Source organism: Equus przewalskii, chromosome 17 (assembly GCF_037783145.1).
Source record: "Equus przewalskii isolate Varuska chromosome 17, EquPr2, whole genome shotgun sequence".
NCBI classification, from domain to species: Eukaryota; Metazoa; Chordata; class Mammalia; order Perissodactyla; family Equidae; genus Equus; species Equus przewalskii.
In genome coordinates, this window is record NC_091847.1 from 40,036,533 (window position 1) to 40,053,388 (window position 16,856).

Genomic DNA, 16,856 nt, shown 5'->3' on the forward strand with positions numbered 1-16,856 from the left:
CTATTTAACATTATGTTATATAGTTAATAATTTAAAAGGGGTCTTTAGTAGTATTTTAACATGCTAGAATCAATATATTTTTACTTGTTGAAAAAGTTTTAACAAAAGATCATTACTTACCTGATAAATATTTCTTCTCATATGGGACTAAAATACAAAAGAAGATCAAAATTTAAATTTAAATTTGTTGTATTCTAAGATTGCCTTTAAACACTTTCAAAGAAGTTAAAAAAAGAATTCAACAGCTTAATATCCATATTTCTATTGTTTGGTCAATTGTCTATTTTAAAGTTAGTTTTTAAAAAAAGATGTAGGGTTCTAATAAAATGCATTAACTTGGTTCGTGGAAAAAGAATAATGGACATCAAGAAAAAGAATGATGAGGTGAGGGAAATAAGAGGATTTTGGTTGGAGAGTCTGTAGAAAACAAACATGATAAAATTAAGGTATACAACTGTGACCCTACCTTATTAGTATGGATTTGCTCACTATTTCTGATGTTTCGAAGTTGTAGTTTAATTTAAAATTTGGTTTATATAACGGTGCCCTGAGGCACCATATATGAAAAGAACCAATTTTTAAAAAACCCAATAAATATTGGCAGTTGGATGCTACTACCATAAAACTATGACAAATTTTATATAATCACTATAAAAATGATCGTAGTCAAGAACCCTGGTGTGGCAAGTAAAAAATGTATGTAATTCCAGATGTAAAGTAAATAAATAATCAGAAGCAGATGTAAGTTTTGGTTTACCATTGTAGTAGAAGGGGGAAATACTAAGGATGCAAAGTGGGGAAATGGCTGTCTGTGTCATGTTTCAAGCAATCCCAAATCATATTTTGAAATTTTAAGTGTCTTTAATGAGAAAACAATTCTCTCTAAAACTTAGAAGAACAAACTTTTTGTTTAACATCATCAAAATGTTGTAGGACAGGATAATTTTGTTCATTAGAAAGCATTCTCATGGGTCAGAAGAATAAATTATAGGCTATGATGCAATTTTTCTTTGTTTGCCTAAACAAAGGATTTTAGTTCTTGTAGAGAATCATATTCTTTGTAAACTAACACTAGAATTCTGGAATCATTAGAATTCAGGAATTAGATGTGATTATTTCACCATTTCCACTGTTTAATCAAATCACATGCAGAGAGGCTATGATAATTCCTTTGAGCAACATAGAAGAAATCCTTAACCTCTTGCAAGCTCTAAGAATAAATAAATAAAATAAAAGTATGCCTCGGTCACATGATCTGACCCTACCTCTGAAATGTGAGAAAATTACATATTTGACTTCCAAGACTTTCTAATATATTCTGAAGTCTTACTCCCTCTTTACTGAGGCACACTTATCTCAAAGAAAATTACTTTAACAGCGGCCCTACTTTCACCACCCATCTTAGAATGGAAAAAGGCCTTCAATTATACTTACTAGCTGCTTTACAAAGGGTTCCCTCCACAGAAGAAACTTCACAGTTTCCTTTTTTCCATTCACCTGTCTTGGTGTGCAAAAAGGCACAGGTGTCAACCAGGTCCTCACCATCTTCTTGGTCTGTCCACTTATCAAATGTCATATTTGACTTATCAAACCACTTGAAACTCGAATCTGTCAGTTAAGGAATATTTTCAACATTATGACAGTATAAAAAGGTGTTAAAAGAAATCAAAGAAAAGGGTCTAGGATTAAAGGTAGAAAGTTACTAAGGTATGTCTGGTCTAAACTTTTGGTTGTAGAATTTAAATTGGAGGAATATATCCTGTCTACAGGCAAGTCAAAGGTATTGTTTCAAGAAAGTTCTGAAGGTGATCCCATTTTTGTAAAGAAAAAAAGTATATATTATAACATTCTAATGGAGAAATATCCAAGAAAATAGTTAAAATATTAAGAGTAATCTTAGTAATTTCATTTCATTTTGAAAATAATTATATCTGTACTTTCTATTTTCTAAAGTGACAGTAAATACATTTACATATTATAACCTTGAGAGTTCAGTCTATCCTATTGTTGGCATTAATACTAATTTTTATGACTATCGTATTACAAAAATACTGAGCCTAGAACCACATTTAATCCAGACAGAATCAAATTTGACTCTCATGTGAGAGACACATTGAGCTGCTCAGGCAGAAGCTGTGGTACAAGTCATCGATCCATACTGAAAATTACCTGGAGACCACAGGAAACATCAACTTGAAGGAGAGAATTGAGGAATCTAAAAGAAAGTCATCAGTTTTATTAACATTAAGGGGAAAAAAAGTGAGATTCCACAAGGTAAGTATCACTTACCATCTGTGTCAAAAAACATGCCTAGTAGGATATCATCTGGGCCTTTCCATTGCTTTTTCAAAGTATCCAGTATAAAAGCATTTTCTTCTTCATTATGTATGCTTATCATGTCTGCTCCTGAAATTATTTTAGGGAGAACAAAAAGCATGTTCCAAAAATTAATGAAAATCTCGTGAAATATATAAAAGTTATTATAATACATACAGTATATTACACTTACATCTTTTTAAATTTAACTTGAGAATGTACCTTTCTGAAGAGACAATATATAGTCACTCATGAGCAAAGTAAAATGATAATGTGATAAATTGAACAGAATCATTTTATACTCATTCATTCACCTAGAGTTGATAATCTCAATTATAAACAGCAGGGAAATAAAACATCCTAGGAAGGTTACGCAGTAAAACACACTTTCTGCATCTCTCAATGTTTTTCCATTTTTCCCACTCCCCTCCTCTAGCTACCATGGCTGCTCCTGCCGTCAGTTCACAGGTGTAGGGAGGAATACCTCTGAGCACACCCAGGAGAGCTGAAAAGTATGAGAGCAACTTGCCAGAGTAGTCTCAAGACCTAGTGATGCTCAAGCAACAAGCCATCTCTGACCTTTAACTCAGACTCATTAACTGGCCTTCATGTACCTGCTGCCCGAAGCCTGTGCCTTCCCATATTTTCTTTCTTCTGGTCATCCTTAGAAAAGTCCTGGTTAGGGAAACTGACTGATAAAGGAGGTCCTCGTTCTCATTGGATGGTTGACTTTTCCTGGGACTCTTTCACCTGGTTCAAGAGTAAGGAGCAGCAGCCACATAGATTTTATGCCTCACATACGTTAACTTTTTTTTTTAATCACAATCCATAAGCTACATAGCATCCTGTAAATATTAGCAGTAACTTCACTTTTCCAAGAGAGATTTAACCTTGTTTCTTCATCCAAAGATTCTCTTTCAAATTAAAAAGTCACTCCACTGTCTTAATTGGACAATACTTAGAAAACGCTAGTAGAATTCGTTTCTTCAGGATATTACATGTTTTTGCAAGTGAAAACAAGTGAACGAATGATGACATCAAAGCTTATATTCATAGCAACCAGAAATCTGGTGGGCAGGGGACATCTAATCCCAGGGGAACAAAAAGGGTATCAAGGATATCCTTTTGGCTGTACTCAGCTAAATGAGGAATATAACGTCCAAATGTTCCTAAGAAACATGACTTTCAACCTCGGTAATTTTAGAAATAACAATCTTTTCCTATTATTCTCCAAGGAGAAGTTGTTGATCCTACACATATTTTAAAGTTATCTTGGAGGCTTTGTGTACCACAACTAATTCAAATATATGGAGAGATGAGGAAGAAGCCTTTCCTACTATTAAATTATGTTCTTCCAAAGTCATTCTGACTTAACAAGGCTCCTGAAGACTTCAGAATATTGTCTTAGATCAGTGGTTCTCCAATTTTAGTGTGCATCAGAATAGCCTGATGGGCTTGTTACATCAGAAGTGCTGGGCCCCCCACCCAGAGTTTCTGATTCAGTAGGAGTGAGATGAGGCCTGAGAATTTACATTCCTAATAAGTTCCCGGATGATGCTGATGCTGCTGATCCAGGGACCACACTTTGAGAATTACAGGAGGCTTAAATAATAGGTGAATGTATTATGACATCACGCTAAAATTGATAATTTTTTGTAATAAGTTAACAGTTAAATGGAGAAGAGAAAGAGCTCCTATTATGTCCTGATATGGTAAGAAAAATTTGTACTAGGTGAGTACTTTTACATCTTTTAGAAGAGGCTTTAAAAAAAACAATCAATGTAACTACAGGAGGAAAGCAAACTACTATAGGGCCAAAAATCTCCCCAAAAATATACCATATTGTTAAGAAAATCACAAAGTGGGCAGACTAAAGCTCTATTGTAAATTAAAAAATAAAAAGGCAAACACCTTAATAGAAGAAAAAAATTGGTCTCAGACTGTTAAAAAGGCAATTCACCCTCACAAAAGGAAATACAACACAAGAAATGTGTGAAAAATGCAATCTCACTGGTAAAGAAATGAAAATTAAAACAAGACTTTAAGACTTGCAAATTAAACAGTGTTGGCCTTGTGTATAGAAAAATAGGAACTCATAAATGGCTGATTGGAGTAAAAATTAGTACAAGCTTTTTGGAGACAATTTGGCAAGATGTATCAAAAGCCCTAAAAGGAAGTACATATTCTTTGTCCCAACAATCCTTAATTTATGCTAAGGCAATCATTGGCTCTGTGCTCAAATAGGCACAATCATTAATGCTCATCCCATGTTGTTTATGACACTGAAAGATTGGAAATAATTTAATAACCAATATTAGAGGATTAACTAAATCAATTATTACATCTATATAGTGGAATAATGTACAGTTATTAGAAAATATGCATTCTATATTTACTGCCATGGAAAGACATTTTTAAAGGAAAATGCAGATGACATAACAGTTTGCCTCATATGATCCATATATATATATATGCAAACATTTATTAAAATATATTTGCCTGGGAGGGGTCTAGAAGGATGCTTACCAAGATGTTAATAGTCATTACATTTCCTTAGGGTGGTACAATTTAGGGTGGCTTTGTTTTATTTTTAAAATATTCATTTATGTGTTTTTCTAAGTTTTCTATAGTGATTTGTGCATTATTGTGTAATTAAGAAAAAATTTTTAAAAGAAAAGAAAAAATAAGGCTGGTCTTTAAAATACTTAACAATATTTTTAATTAATCCAATGTCAGGATTCAGCAAGCTTCTCTCTCTGAGTCATATCTCCATGTTTAAAAGTCTATGATGGTTTTCTTATCAGTTCTAGCTGCTATCACCTCCTGTCTGTTAAATGTCATAGAGACTTTTAATCTGTTTTACCCTAGTGTACTTACTTGTACTTACTTGTGAAATGTGACCAAAATACTACTCTAGAAAAATCCTCAAGGGAAATATTTAACTAGGTTATAGTTTAGGTTTAAGTGTTCAGAGATGAGTTTTTCATTCTTTTCTCTGACCTTGTGGCAGCCAATGGAACTTTAATGATTTTTTACATTGTAATCTAATTAAATACTGTATAAACTTAAATTACTATGTCAGGCAAATAAGACATACTTTCATTTTCTTTAACAAATGACAGAATAAGTCCCTGAAGAAGGCATGTGCTTAAGCAAATTTTTTTTACAATGCATTATCAGTGACAGTACCTGCTGAGATGTAATTTGGGTCTTTAATTCTTTTTATGACTAGTGACATAGCTCATAGGTCACAAAAGGAAAGATTAAAAATATTTTTTCTACTATAACGATAATATATAAATTAAAGGTAAATATTGCAATACAAGAAGAATTTTAGCCTCTCACAAGTATTTTCCTAAATGAATAATAGTACCAAAAATAAGGAGAGGTAAATCAATTAAATTAGCAGCAAGCACTGGGAATATTTCTATATACAGCTCTTTGCAGCCCAAAAGGTAACAAGTCACTTATTTTCTATGGTTTACGGTAAGATTTTGTTAGCTGTGAAGATGTTATAAATCCAAATATAAATATTCTAGTATTCCTTATGCTTTTTCTTCTTCAGACATAGGAAACACTGAATTCATGTCCACATACTGCTCCAAATCAAAACACTACCCTAGCTAAAAATAAGTACAATATTATTAATTAATTTTAGCTAATGTTCCGACTCATCAATGAAATGGGTATTTCCAGACTGGAAGCAAATGCAGAGGATTATCAGAAATGTATGAGAAATTTTTAAAAATCAAGTCAATAAGACAAACTGAATTTATAAAATTTTTACTGGGAAAAAAGACATTTTTTCTTTAGACATAGGAAAAATTTTATAAGCAAATTTGTGTACAACAAATTAAAATCCTTAAATGGCTACCCTGCTTGAACAAGTGGAATCAACGGACTTTGAAACAAGCAATCAAAAATCAGACCACAAAGTTTCTTGGTGTTTTCAATTTTATTTTGCTTGTTCACTAAAGAAAAATAGCAAATACAACTACAGTTAAATTGTAGAGGAAGTCAGTCAACAAGTATTTATTACACCTCTTTATAGTAAGGAGTTGCTTAACTGCTTAAGATAAGTAGTAAAGCTGGACAATGAACTTTGACCTTGTGATTCATACAAGCAAACAGAGAATAGGAACATGTCTTTTCTTGGCTCTCAACCTCCAATATAATTTCTGTTATTGAAATCTGTATTTATTTCTAAGTATACCTAATATAAATGGCTTTAAAAAAATAGAAAATAGTTGTAGGGGGAACTCCATTTAAAGAATCTTGTAAGACCAGCAAAAGTCCTATTATTCAATTTCCTTGCAATGAAACCATATTGGCATGTTGGAAATTTTGTCTTGTTTTCAGAGCCAATATTCAACACCATTTCGCAGGTATGAGTTTTTCAAAGGGAAACAATAAATATCTATGGAGTACTACATGGCACTTAATAGGATTAAAAACTTCTATGCCTACATTTATTACTTCTATAATAAGTGAACATGATTTTAATTAAAGTATCCCTAATACAATTTGATATTCTTCCAAAATGTTATATTGGTGGATTATCAGAAATCGTGGTTTTTTTAGATAAAAGGAGTTCTAACTGCTGGAGTTATAAATATGCCTAAGACAAAATTTAATGAAATGATCAAGAGATTTTTAGAAGTCACACAGTAATAAAAAGCACCTTTAAAGAATCAAGGACTCTCACCTCGCCATCATAGATATTCCAGTTGAAAAAGATCCTAGCTCACATCATAGTTTTAGTTTGTGCTGACAAGTATCACAAAACTTAGAGGTTTAACAATAAGGATGTGCTTTGGGCCAAACAGCCAAACTATAAAGAGCACCCAAGCACACCTTTTTAGAAATGACATTTTAAAATATTTCACAATGTGAAGTTATATTTCCCAGAGAAATTAAGCATATCCTCTAGCAAATAGCCTTTTTCTCATTTTTCTTTAACGTACCCTGCTTTTTACCACAGCCTCACTTCACGGTTCCTTGTAATCTGACATCTGCCCACACCGCATGCCTGAAACAGCACTTTCAGAGCAGAATGACAGAGTGATTACAAACTCTGGTCCTAAAATCAGACAGACTCTGGTTTGAATCCTGGCTCTGCCTGTGTGACCTTGAACAAATAACTGAACTTAATTTCTTCTCTTGATAAAAGGAAGCTAATAATAAATTACCTGATACGTTTGTTATGATAATTAAAGCCAGGTAAAGTGATGTGTGTAAGCACAGGGCCTGGTACAGAGGACGCACATTAAATAGACACTGCTGTTGCTAAGGTTCTGTTGCTCTGCTTTGTCTGTCTTCCAACTCAAGAGTTAAATGTATGCCCAATTCCACTGCCTGTGGCTTGTGTTTTGTAGAATAAAAGTTGTCCATTTATTATAAGGACTCAGGTAAAGATATGACAAAACCATTTTTTAAGAAATTAGTGAACACTTTTTACTGATTTGTGAAAAAGCAAAAAAGAATAAGCTCCTTACCATGGTCAGTACACTGATTTCTAACATCCTCTATGCTTTCTACTTTGGTGGCTTCTTGAAGAAAAATGTAACAACTGTCTTGGAACTGAACCCAGGTAGATGAAGGACAGTCTATATGGAAAAAGAGAAACATTGTTAGATAACTTGAGAATAAGAATTTCATGAATTCCTAAAGACAAGGGTACTAGATAGTAGATTTTCACAGAAAAAAATGAAAGGCAATTTCTCTTGTTAATTTAGCAGGAAGGCTCTCTTCGTTAAAATAAGAAATCAGCTAGTGTGATAGGAATTTATTTTTCTCCATTGTATAGGTGGGAAAAGAGAAACGTGCCAGTGATTCTCTTCTGATATGACAGAGCAAAGCTACAAGTATCTAGGTTGTCTCAGAATTCAGACATGTAAGTTACAACATTATTACCAAGGAAACAAACTGTCAAGGAATACAACCAATCACAATTACAAGCTCACTTTGAAGGTTATCTTTGCAGTAGACAGTAACAATTTCAAAAGTCTTAAGAGTTTTACAAGATCTTTTTGTTGAAATTACATTCCAAGAACAGAGAAGAAAACAAGTTGCTAGATTATGAATATTCAGACAAGTTTTCCTATTGCACAGGAAAATAGATTGATGTTCTTATGAATGTTCTTAATTTAACACTTCATCAAAGCAGATTCTTTGAACAAGTTCTATGAAACAGAACCATCTCTCTTCTTCTATGGCTGTAGGGTAGAGGGGCATCTCCTTGATCTCTGTGTCTCCTTTTGTTGTTGTTCATTATAAAGGTGTATGTTTCTAAGCCTCAGCTCTGGAATTTCATTAGTTAGCATTAGAAGCAAAAGTAGACCTGTAAGAGCTTGATTTCACTGGCCAGAATGGAAAAAGGATTCTAGGATTTTACTGAATTCCAGTGATTAAGGGAGCATAAGGCATTAATCTTCCGTGTTCTCTTAGATCTGTATAGGGAAAATCCCTAGGATTTCACCTAGTTTTATTTTCAAGTTCTGTATGTATTAGAATTTTAATATAAACAAGTAGAAAAAGGCCCTACTACAAACATCAGAACTTAACAATCAGCTGTGTTAGTCTAAATTCAACAACCTTGATTTTACTGTAAAAAACTCATATTATGGCAGAGACCATTAGCTGTCCCCAGTACTTGACCTCAGCTTCTCATATAGACCTCAGCTTCTTATATAGCACAGCGTGTGTGGCCACCAAGCTAGATTGTTGCCCAGTCTTCTGGTAATTTCTGGATAATGAGGTGTGAACAAAAGTGAAATGTGCAAAATGTGCCTTTTAAAGGAAGGAGTATGCTCCCTGGACCATATTTCCTTTTTCCCCCTGGCTAAAATGTAGTTAGCCAACCTTAATCATGTAAACAATGGAAACAACCTAGGAATAACAGAGCAACAAGAAGGGTCCTAAGTGGAACCATCATATCACACTCAGATTGTAATGAGAGAGAAAATAAACTTCTATCTTGTTAAGCTGTTGTTAATTCAGGTCACTGTATTAGCAGCTGGATCAATAATCTAATTAATACAATGGGCTACTTAAAATTATCCCAATATGTGAGATAGGAGTTTTTCCCTGGCCTCATACTGCTACATTTACTAGTTAAACCATCCAAAGATATACTAGCATGGGAGTAGGTGTCTCAAGATACAATTTCTTTTGTATACAGGCTTTTTCCTTCCTGCTGTTTTATAAGTACTTGCATTACACTTGCGACTACCTTGGCTTGAACTCTGGTAGGAATCTAGAACTTTTCCATTATGGTGGATTAAAGGTAGTTGGATGGGGATGTTTTAGCAGTAACCACTTTCCTTTGGGAAAATGCTCATAGTGAAACATGAGTTTCATTATGAATGAAAGTAAAAATTAAAATCTGGCTATAAAACTACGTGTGTAGTATGATCCGAAGATTTAAAAAGCAAGGAAGTCCAGAAAGGTTCAGGAATTGAAGACACCAGACACCTTTGTAAGAGGAGGGTGCAAGGGAGGACCTGAACACAAAGTGCTCGGTTGAAAGTCCCTGAGATCCTCTTCCTGGGAAACATTCCTCAGCCATCCAGTTTCACTGTACACATCTGCTGCTTTCTTCGAAAGTCTGGCCCTTACTCAGAGGAAAGGACTGACTGATTTCTCTATATCCACATCCAGACCATCGAACATGAAATCTAGGCCATCTATGTATACCACCCTCTCCAAAACATCATTACTGGACTTTATTTTGACTTCCATTTGCAATTTCATCACATGGTTTTCTCTCTTCTAAGCCATCATCCAATGGCCGTGGAAATTACCAGAAGGAAACAAGTCACACAGACTTGGGTTTTTATCTTGGTGGTGAGAATTTGGACAACTTATTTCCTGTGTTTCCTCAGGAAAAAAGGGATTATATAAACCTCATTGGATTGTTTGAACAGTAGCTAAAAATCTACAAAGCTGCACAACATAGAGCTTAGTACAAGGAAGGTGCTCAAAACATGGAACTTCTATTAATTATCATTCTTGGTACCCTTCCCTACTAGACAGTGACCTCTCTGAAAATAGGGACTAAGCCTTATAAATCCCAAAGATCCAAATCCCCAACACCTTGGATAGCTCCTAGGCTATAAGAGGGAATAAATATTTTGCTAAATGAATATTTATTCTAAAAAATATTTATACTAAAATATTTTGCTGAATGAATCCTGTCTCTTCTTCATCCTTTAAATAGCTTAATTTATCATCTCTTCAACATCTTCAAACACTCTCTTTCCAGTGTATTCATCTTTTCTTTCTGGAATCATTTCTTATATCCTAAAATATAACTGGATTGACCTTGCTGCCAATTCTAATACCTTTACTGGTATACTTTTTAAAAAGTAAACTTTTTATTGAAATAAACATACATACAATGTGCAAGTCATAAATATACAGCTTGGTGGATTTTCATTAAATGATCATACCCAATATAATCATCAGTGAGATGAAGAAACAGAACATTAATCCCTTTTGGTCACCACTCCCCTCCAAAGGTAATCATTTTCCTCACTACTAACACCAGAGATTAGTTCTGCCTGTTTTTGAACTTTATAGTAATGAAGTCATACAGTATGTACTCTTTTGTGTCTGGCTGCTTTTGATAAACATTACTTTTATGAGATTCATTCATATTGTAGTGTGTAGCTGTAGGTTGTTCTTTCTCTTTGCTATATAGTATTGTATGAATTTATTCATCCTATTGTTGATGAATATTTGGGTAATTTCTAGTTTGTGGCCGTTACAAGTAATGCTGCTATAAACATCCTGTGCATATCTTTTGGTGCACATACGCATGCTTTCTTGTGGGTATAAAAATATTTCTATACCCACTAAATATTTCTATATAGAAATATAGAAAATTTCTATACCCAATTGTATTAGAAATATAGAAATATACCGGCAATGTAGAAGTGGATTGCTGGATCATAGAGTGTCCATGTGTCTAGCTTTGGCAGATACTGTCAAACACTCTTCCAAAGTGGTTATAATTCTTACAAGCAGCAAGCAGGTTTTTAAAAAAAATCCACTTGGATAATCTTTGTCTTTTAAATAGAGTATTTCCATTAATATTTAATGTAGTTACTGATGTATTTGAGTTTATATCCACTATCTTACTATTTGTTTTCTATTTGTCCTATTTGTTTTTCTTTTTTATCCCCTTTGTTGTCTTCTTTTTGGATTATTAAACATCTTTATATTCCATTTTTTCTTTTAGCTTATTAATTGTATATTCTTTAATTGTATTTCTGTAGTGGGTACCTTGAAAATTACAATATGTAAAGGACTTAATAGTACCAAAAATTAGTACTTTTACCACTTCCTGGACAATATTAGGATCTTACAAGATTTTAACCTCACTGACTTTCCTTCCTCTGTTGTTTTATTGCTATTTTGCATGGTTAATGCTCCTTTCGAGTGAAACACATCCTTACCATCTCTGATGTTCTTCATTGCGTCTTATCTTTCTGTATTACTAACTCGGATAATTTTCCACCTGTCTCAAGAAATCCCTGTGGTGTTTCTTTAAGTGCAGGTTTACTACAAACTCCCTCAGCTCTTGATTTTCTGTAAATGTCTTTATATTGCCTTCATGTTTGAACGATTTTTTTTTTTTTTTTGAGGAAGATTAGCCCTGAGCTAACATCTGTGCCCATCTTCCTCTACTTTATACGTAGAACGCCTACAACAGCATGGCTTGACAAGCAGTGTGTAGGTCCGCATCCAGGATCCGAACCGGCGAACCCCAGGCCGCCGAAGCGGAACGTGCGCACTTAACTGCTGCACCACCAGGCCGGCCCCTGAAGGATATTTTTGCAAATACAGAATTCTAGAATGACAGCTTATCTTTCATTAAAGATGTCATTTTACTGTTTTGGCTTCCATCATCCCTACTGAGAAATTAGCTGTCAGTCTGATTGCTGCTCTTTCTGGCTGCTTTCAAGATTTTCTTTATTTTGGGTTGTTAGCAATTTGACAGTGGTATGCCTGGTACTTTTTTTTAATCCTGCTAATAACTCAATGCACTTGTTGAATCTGTGCTTATTTTCGTTGGTCACTTTGGGAAAGTTCTTTGCCATTATCATTTCAAATAATGCTTCTACTCCATTTCCTCTCTCTTCCCCTTCTGGGACTCAAATTATGTCTGTGTTCGACTTTTCACAAATTATGTCTCTTGTGTTCCCTTTGCTTTTTTCTATACTTTTAATAGTTTTGGCTCTCTGTACTATAATTTTGTCTTTCTGATTTACTAATCTACCCTTCAGTTTTAACAAATCTGCTGTTAAACCCATCTATTAAGTTCATAATGTCAGTGATTTTTCAGTTACAGAATTTCAATTTGTTTATATTTTTATATATTCTGAGTCTCTGGTGAAGTTCTCAATCTTATTATCTATATTCTTGAACTTACTCAGTTATTTTAAAGTCCATTTCCGATAATTCTAATTTCTGGGTCACTTGTTGGTCTGTTTTTATTTGGGGTTTTTTGCCCCCTTTAGCCTGTTTCTTGTTATCCTTGGTGTTTTTTATCAAATACTGGACACTGTGTAGGAAAATTGCAGAGGGTCTGGCTGATGTTATTCAGCAGCTGGAGTACTGAAGATTACCTTAGTACAGCCAGGATTGAGTCGACCTCAGGAGGGCTTACATCCTTTGTGAGGGCCCTTAACCGTGGATCCCAGCTGAAAGCCTGGAGATCGGCCTAGAGCTCTTTCTCTTTGGCAAGTTAATATTCAGATTTGTATCTCCTTACCACAAGACTGCTAAAAACTCTGCTCTGCTTTTAGCTGCTTAAAATTTTGGCAACTCTCCCAAAAGATACTGTAACACAGAATGTTGGGCTCACCTCAACAAACTGGCTTAGCACCCCTCTGTTGCCTGCAAATATGGTTCTTAGGGAATTTTATCTAGATTTTCTAGTTGATCTTTTTATTTTAAATAACGTTTTATTATTTACTTTTATTTGTTGTTGTTGTTGTTTTTTGTTTTTTTCCGAGGAAGATTAGCCCTGAGCTAACATCCGCCAATCCTCCTCGTTTTTCTGAGGAAGACTGGCCCTGAGCTAACCTCATGCCCATCTTCCTCTACTTTATATGTGGGCCGCCTGCCACAGCATGGCTTGCCAAGCAGTGCCATGTCCACACCTGGGATCCAGGCCGGCGAACCCTGGGCCGCTGAAGCAGAACATGCGCACTTAACCACTGCGCCACCAGGCCAGCCCCTCTAGTTGATCTTAATGGGAGTGTTAGTCTCCAACTCCATTATAGCCAGAAGCACAATTCCCTCTTTCACACTTGTGAACAAGTTATCAACAACTGTTCGTTCATCTATCCATCATCCATCCAACAAACATTTGCTGAGCTACTCCTCTGTGTCGGATATAATGGTGAGTGCAAAGGGGTAAGGATAAAGAGGAATGAGTCCTATACTTAAAGCGCTCAGTCTGATGGGAGCGTCAGATGCCCATATATAACAGATATTACAAAGGCATGACAGGTAAAATGCTATGGGACTATAAAAGAAAGAGTACATAACTTGTAGAGTCAGGGAACATTTCAAAAAGGAGGCAACATTTGAGCTACAGCTCACAGGATAAATGAATTTGCCAGGCGGAAAATGAAAAAGAAGAGAAACTCCAGGCAGAAGGAATACCACAAAAAGTTACAATGACAGGCACGCAGTAAGGAGTCAAATATTGGTTGAATGAGTGAACTAGGCAGGTCCCCCCAAACCTTCTCCTCCTGCCAGATAGCGTCTCATGTATTAAGACAGGACAGAAAAAACAAGCAGTCATTTCTAGAATGAAACTCAAACTGAAAGTCGCATGGACAGATACTCTGAATTGCAAACTTCGATTTTCTTTTTCTTCTTTTTTCCCTCCTACTTTCTTCAGACTCTTTTGTTGTTTTTTCTTTAGCCTTATGGAATTTTTAAAAAATTGAAATGGGAACAGATTCCATTACCATGTTTAATGACACCTAAAACACCTTTATAATCATTGGAAGTTCTTGAACCATGGGTTGAGAAATGCTCTCTTGTATTATTTCTAGTCAAAGCTACACATAGTATTTTCTATTGATAATAACTCAAAAATATAAAAAATTTTGAAGTACTGTTTATATGGAATAAAGCATGTCTATTAAGTATAAAAAATATAAAGTGAAGTAAAATTTCACATTACTTCTTTGTACACTTATAGTTCTTATGCTTTATACATTACATTGAACTCTGATCTCTAAACCATCTATTGATTAAAGAAATTCTTATTTCAGTGGCAGTTCATGTGTCAACTCTCCATGAAGTGTCCTTCCCTCACCTGCCTTAACCTCTGACTCCTCTGAACTTCTACAGGACTTTGCATTACACTATGTGTGAGAGGCCTTTTCTGGTTACAAGGACTAAAGACTTGCTAAGCTTACCCCAAATGACAGAGATCTATTGTAAGGATACATGGGGTAGTAAGAAAGCTGAGGATAGTATCTCAGCAGTCCAATAGGATTCTTAGGGTTCTTATACCAGGTCCCCTCTTGAGCTGCTGTCTAGCCAAGAGTAGTGAGCCTTTCATTTGGGAACGATCCCTATTTCGATCAGCTGTGGCTAGGGTGGTGAGCATAATGTGGCACACACCATGAGGACCTATAAATAAGAACCACAGGTAGCCATTCTTCTTCGAAAAGGGACTGTGTTACCCTTTGATGGCCTACACCCATTCACATGCACATGGATCAGATCCTGCTACGTATGGAGTCATCTGATACTTATGCCATTTTTTCAATTGGACTGTTAACTGCATAACAACAGAGACCATGTCTTAAATCTAACTGTACCCCGAATAAAAGCTATCATAAGGTCTTGTACATAACACAAGATAGCATGCAGAGAAGTAGGACACTGCAGGGTTCTGATTAAGCTTATTAGGCTGTGGAGAACTCTGGCTCTGACTACATGATCTTGGGTATGTTACTTAACCTTACCGTGTCCCAGTTTCCTCATTTGTAAAATGGGGATGATAACAGTACGTATCTCAGGGGGTGGTTGTGGGAAGATTGTTCTAGGTGCTAGGGATTCCACAGGAACAAAAAGGAAAAGAATTCCTGCCATCCTGGAGTGTATGTCCTAGTTGAGGCAGATAGACAAAGGCAAGATAGGTAAGTAAAATATTTGTTAGATGGTGTTTTATATTTAGATGGTATATTAGTGAACTCTTGCTGTGTAACAAATTAGAGGCTTAAAACAACAAAAAACCTTTATTATCTCACAGTTTCTCTGGGTTGAAAATTCAGACGCAGCTGCATAGCTGGGAGATTCCAGTTTGGGGTCTCCCATGAAGTTGCAGTCAAGATGCTGGCCAGGGCTGCAGCCATCAGAAACTGAACTGGGGCTGGATGATCAGCCTCTAAGAAGGCTCTCTCTTCTGCATGGTGAGTGGGTGCTGGCTGTGGGTAGGAGGCCTCAGTTCCTCACCATGTGGACTTCTCCACAGGGCTGATTGAGGGTCCTTATGACATAGCAGGTGGCTTCCCTCAGAGCAACTGATTCAGATGAGAACAGGGTAGAAGTGTAATGTTTTTTATAATCCAGCCTTGGGAGTCACACTCTATGATTTCCACAATATCCTGTTGGTAATATGGGTCAGCCCTATTCAGCACGGAGGTGAGCTACACAAGAGTATGAACACCAGGAGGTGAGAATCATTGGAGCCATCTTGGAGGCTAGCTACCACAGACAGTGATAAGTACTAAGGAGAAAAGTGCAAGATCCTGAGTGTAGAGTAGGGGTTAGGGTTGCAATTTTAGAAAGGTCTCTAAGAAAGGTCTCATTATAAATGTGACATATAAAAAAAGATCTGAATGAGCTGAAGGAAAAAAGCCATGTGGCTATGTAGGTCAGACAGAGGGAAGGGCAAACACAAGGCCCCTGAGATGGGAGTATGATGATGATAATGATAATCGTGGTGACTCAAAGACCACTGTGGAATAATTAAATAAGCAATATGTGATGCGACCAGAAAAGCTATAGGCAGAAAAACAGAAAACAAACTGTTAACTCACTTCCTCAAAACTTTCAACTGCCTTCTCCTTAGGCTCATTTCAGCCTTAGCAGTAACTCCAGTTAATTCAGCACTGAACTCTTCTTCTCACGCTGCAGGTCAGAGCGTGTGTGTGGAGACAAGCTTTAAACACTACTCAAGAGAGAGATTTTTACTTCGAGAAGAACAGTGTTCAAATAGAGGCTGGATACCTCCAGAGGAAAGTTGTTGAGGTTCATGCACCTCATGAGCAGAAGGCTAAACTAAGTCTTCTTCAGTGCTGTGTCTTTGCTATAATCCTGTTATAATTAAAAAACTGCCTCCCCAAAATACTGCCGTAAGTTTTCAATTACAGGTTCAATTACATTTTCTATAAAAATATATTTCAGTAAATATACTTCACTCGAAGAGAAAAAAGCCCTGCCCACAATGCTCTCTGTGAAGTGTTCTCTGTTACTCTTACTTCGCAGCAGTCCTGAAAGATAGG

General features: G+C 35.7%; 1 protein-coding gene and 1 long non-coding RNA gene across 2 annotated transcripts in view; one reads left to right on the forward strand and one right to left on the reverse strand.

Moving 5' to 3' along the window:
- Positions 1-16,856, reverse strand: part of LY75 (lymphocyte antigen 75) — a 130,158-nt gene that overhangs the window by 9,317 nt on the left and 103,985 nt on the right. Inside the window, exons 35-38 of the mRNA XM_008513704.2 lie at positions 7,812-7,922; positions 2,290-2,406; positions 1,435-1,608; positions 121-147 (exon numbers count right to left, since the gene is read on the reverse strand). Of these exons, the coding sequence (XP_008511926.1) occupies positions 121-147; positions 1,435-1,608; positions 2,290-2,406; positions 7,812-7,922 (429 nt within the window). The remainder of the gene's footprint in view (positions 1-120; positions 148-1,434; positions 1,609-2,289; positions 2,407-7,811; positions 7,923-16,856) is intronic.
- LOC139076619 (uncharacterized) lies at positions 15,602-16,699 on the forward strand. Its single transcript, XR_011528382.1, has 2 exons — positions 15,602-15,761; positions 16,489-16,699. It is a non-coding gene; the product is annotated as an uncharacterized lncRNA (long non-coding RNA).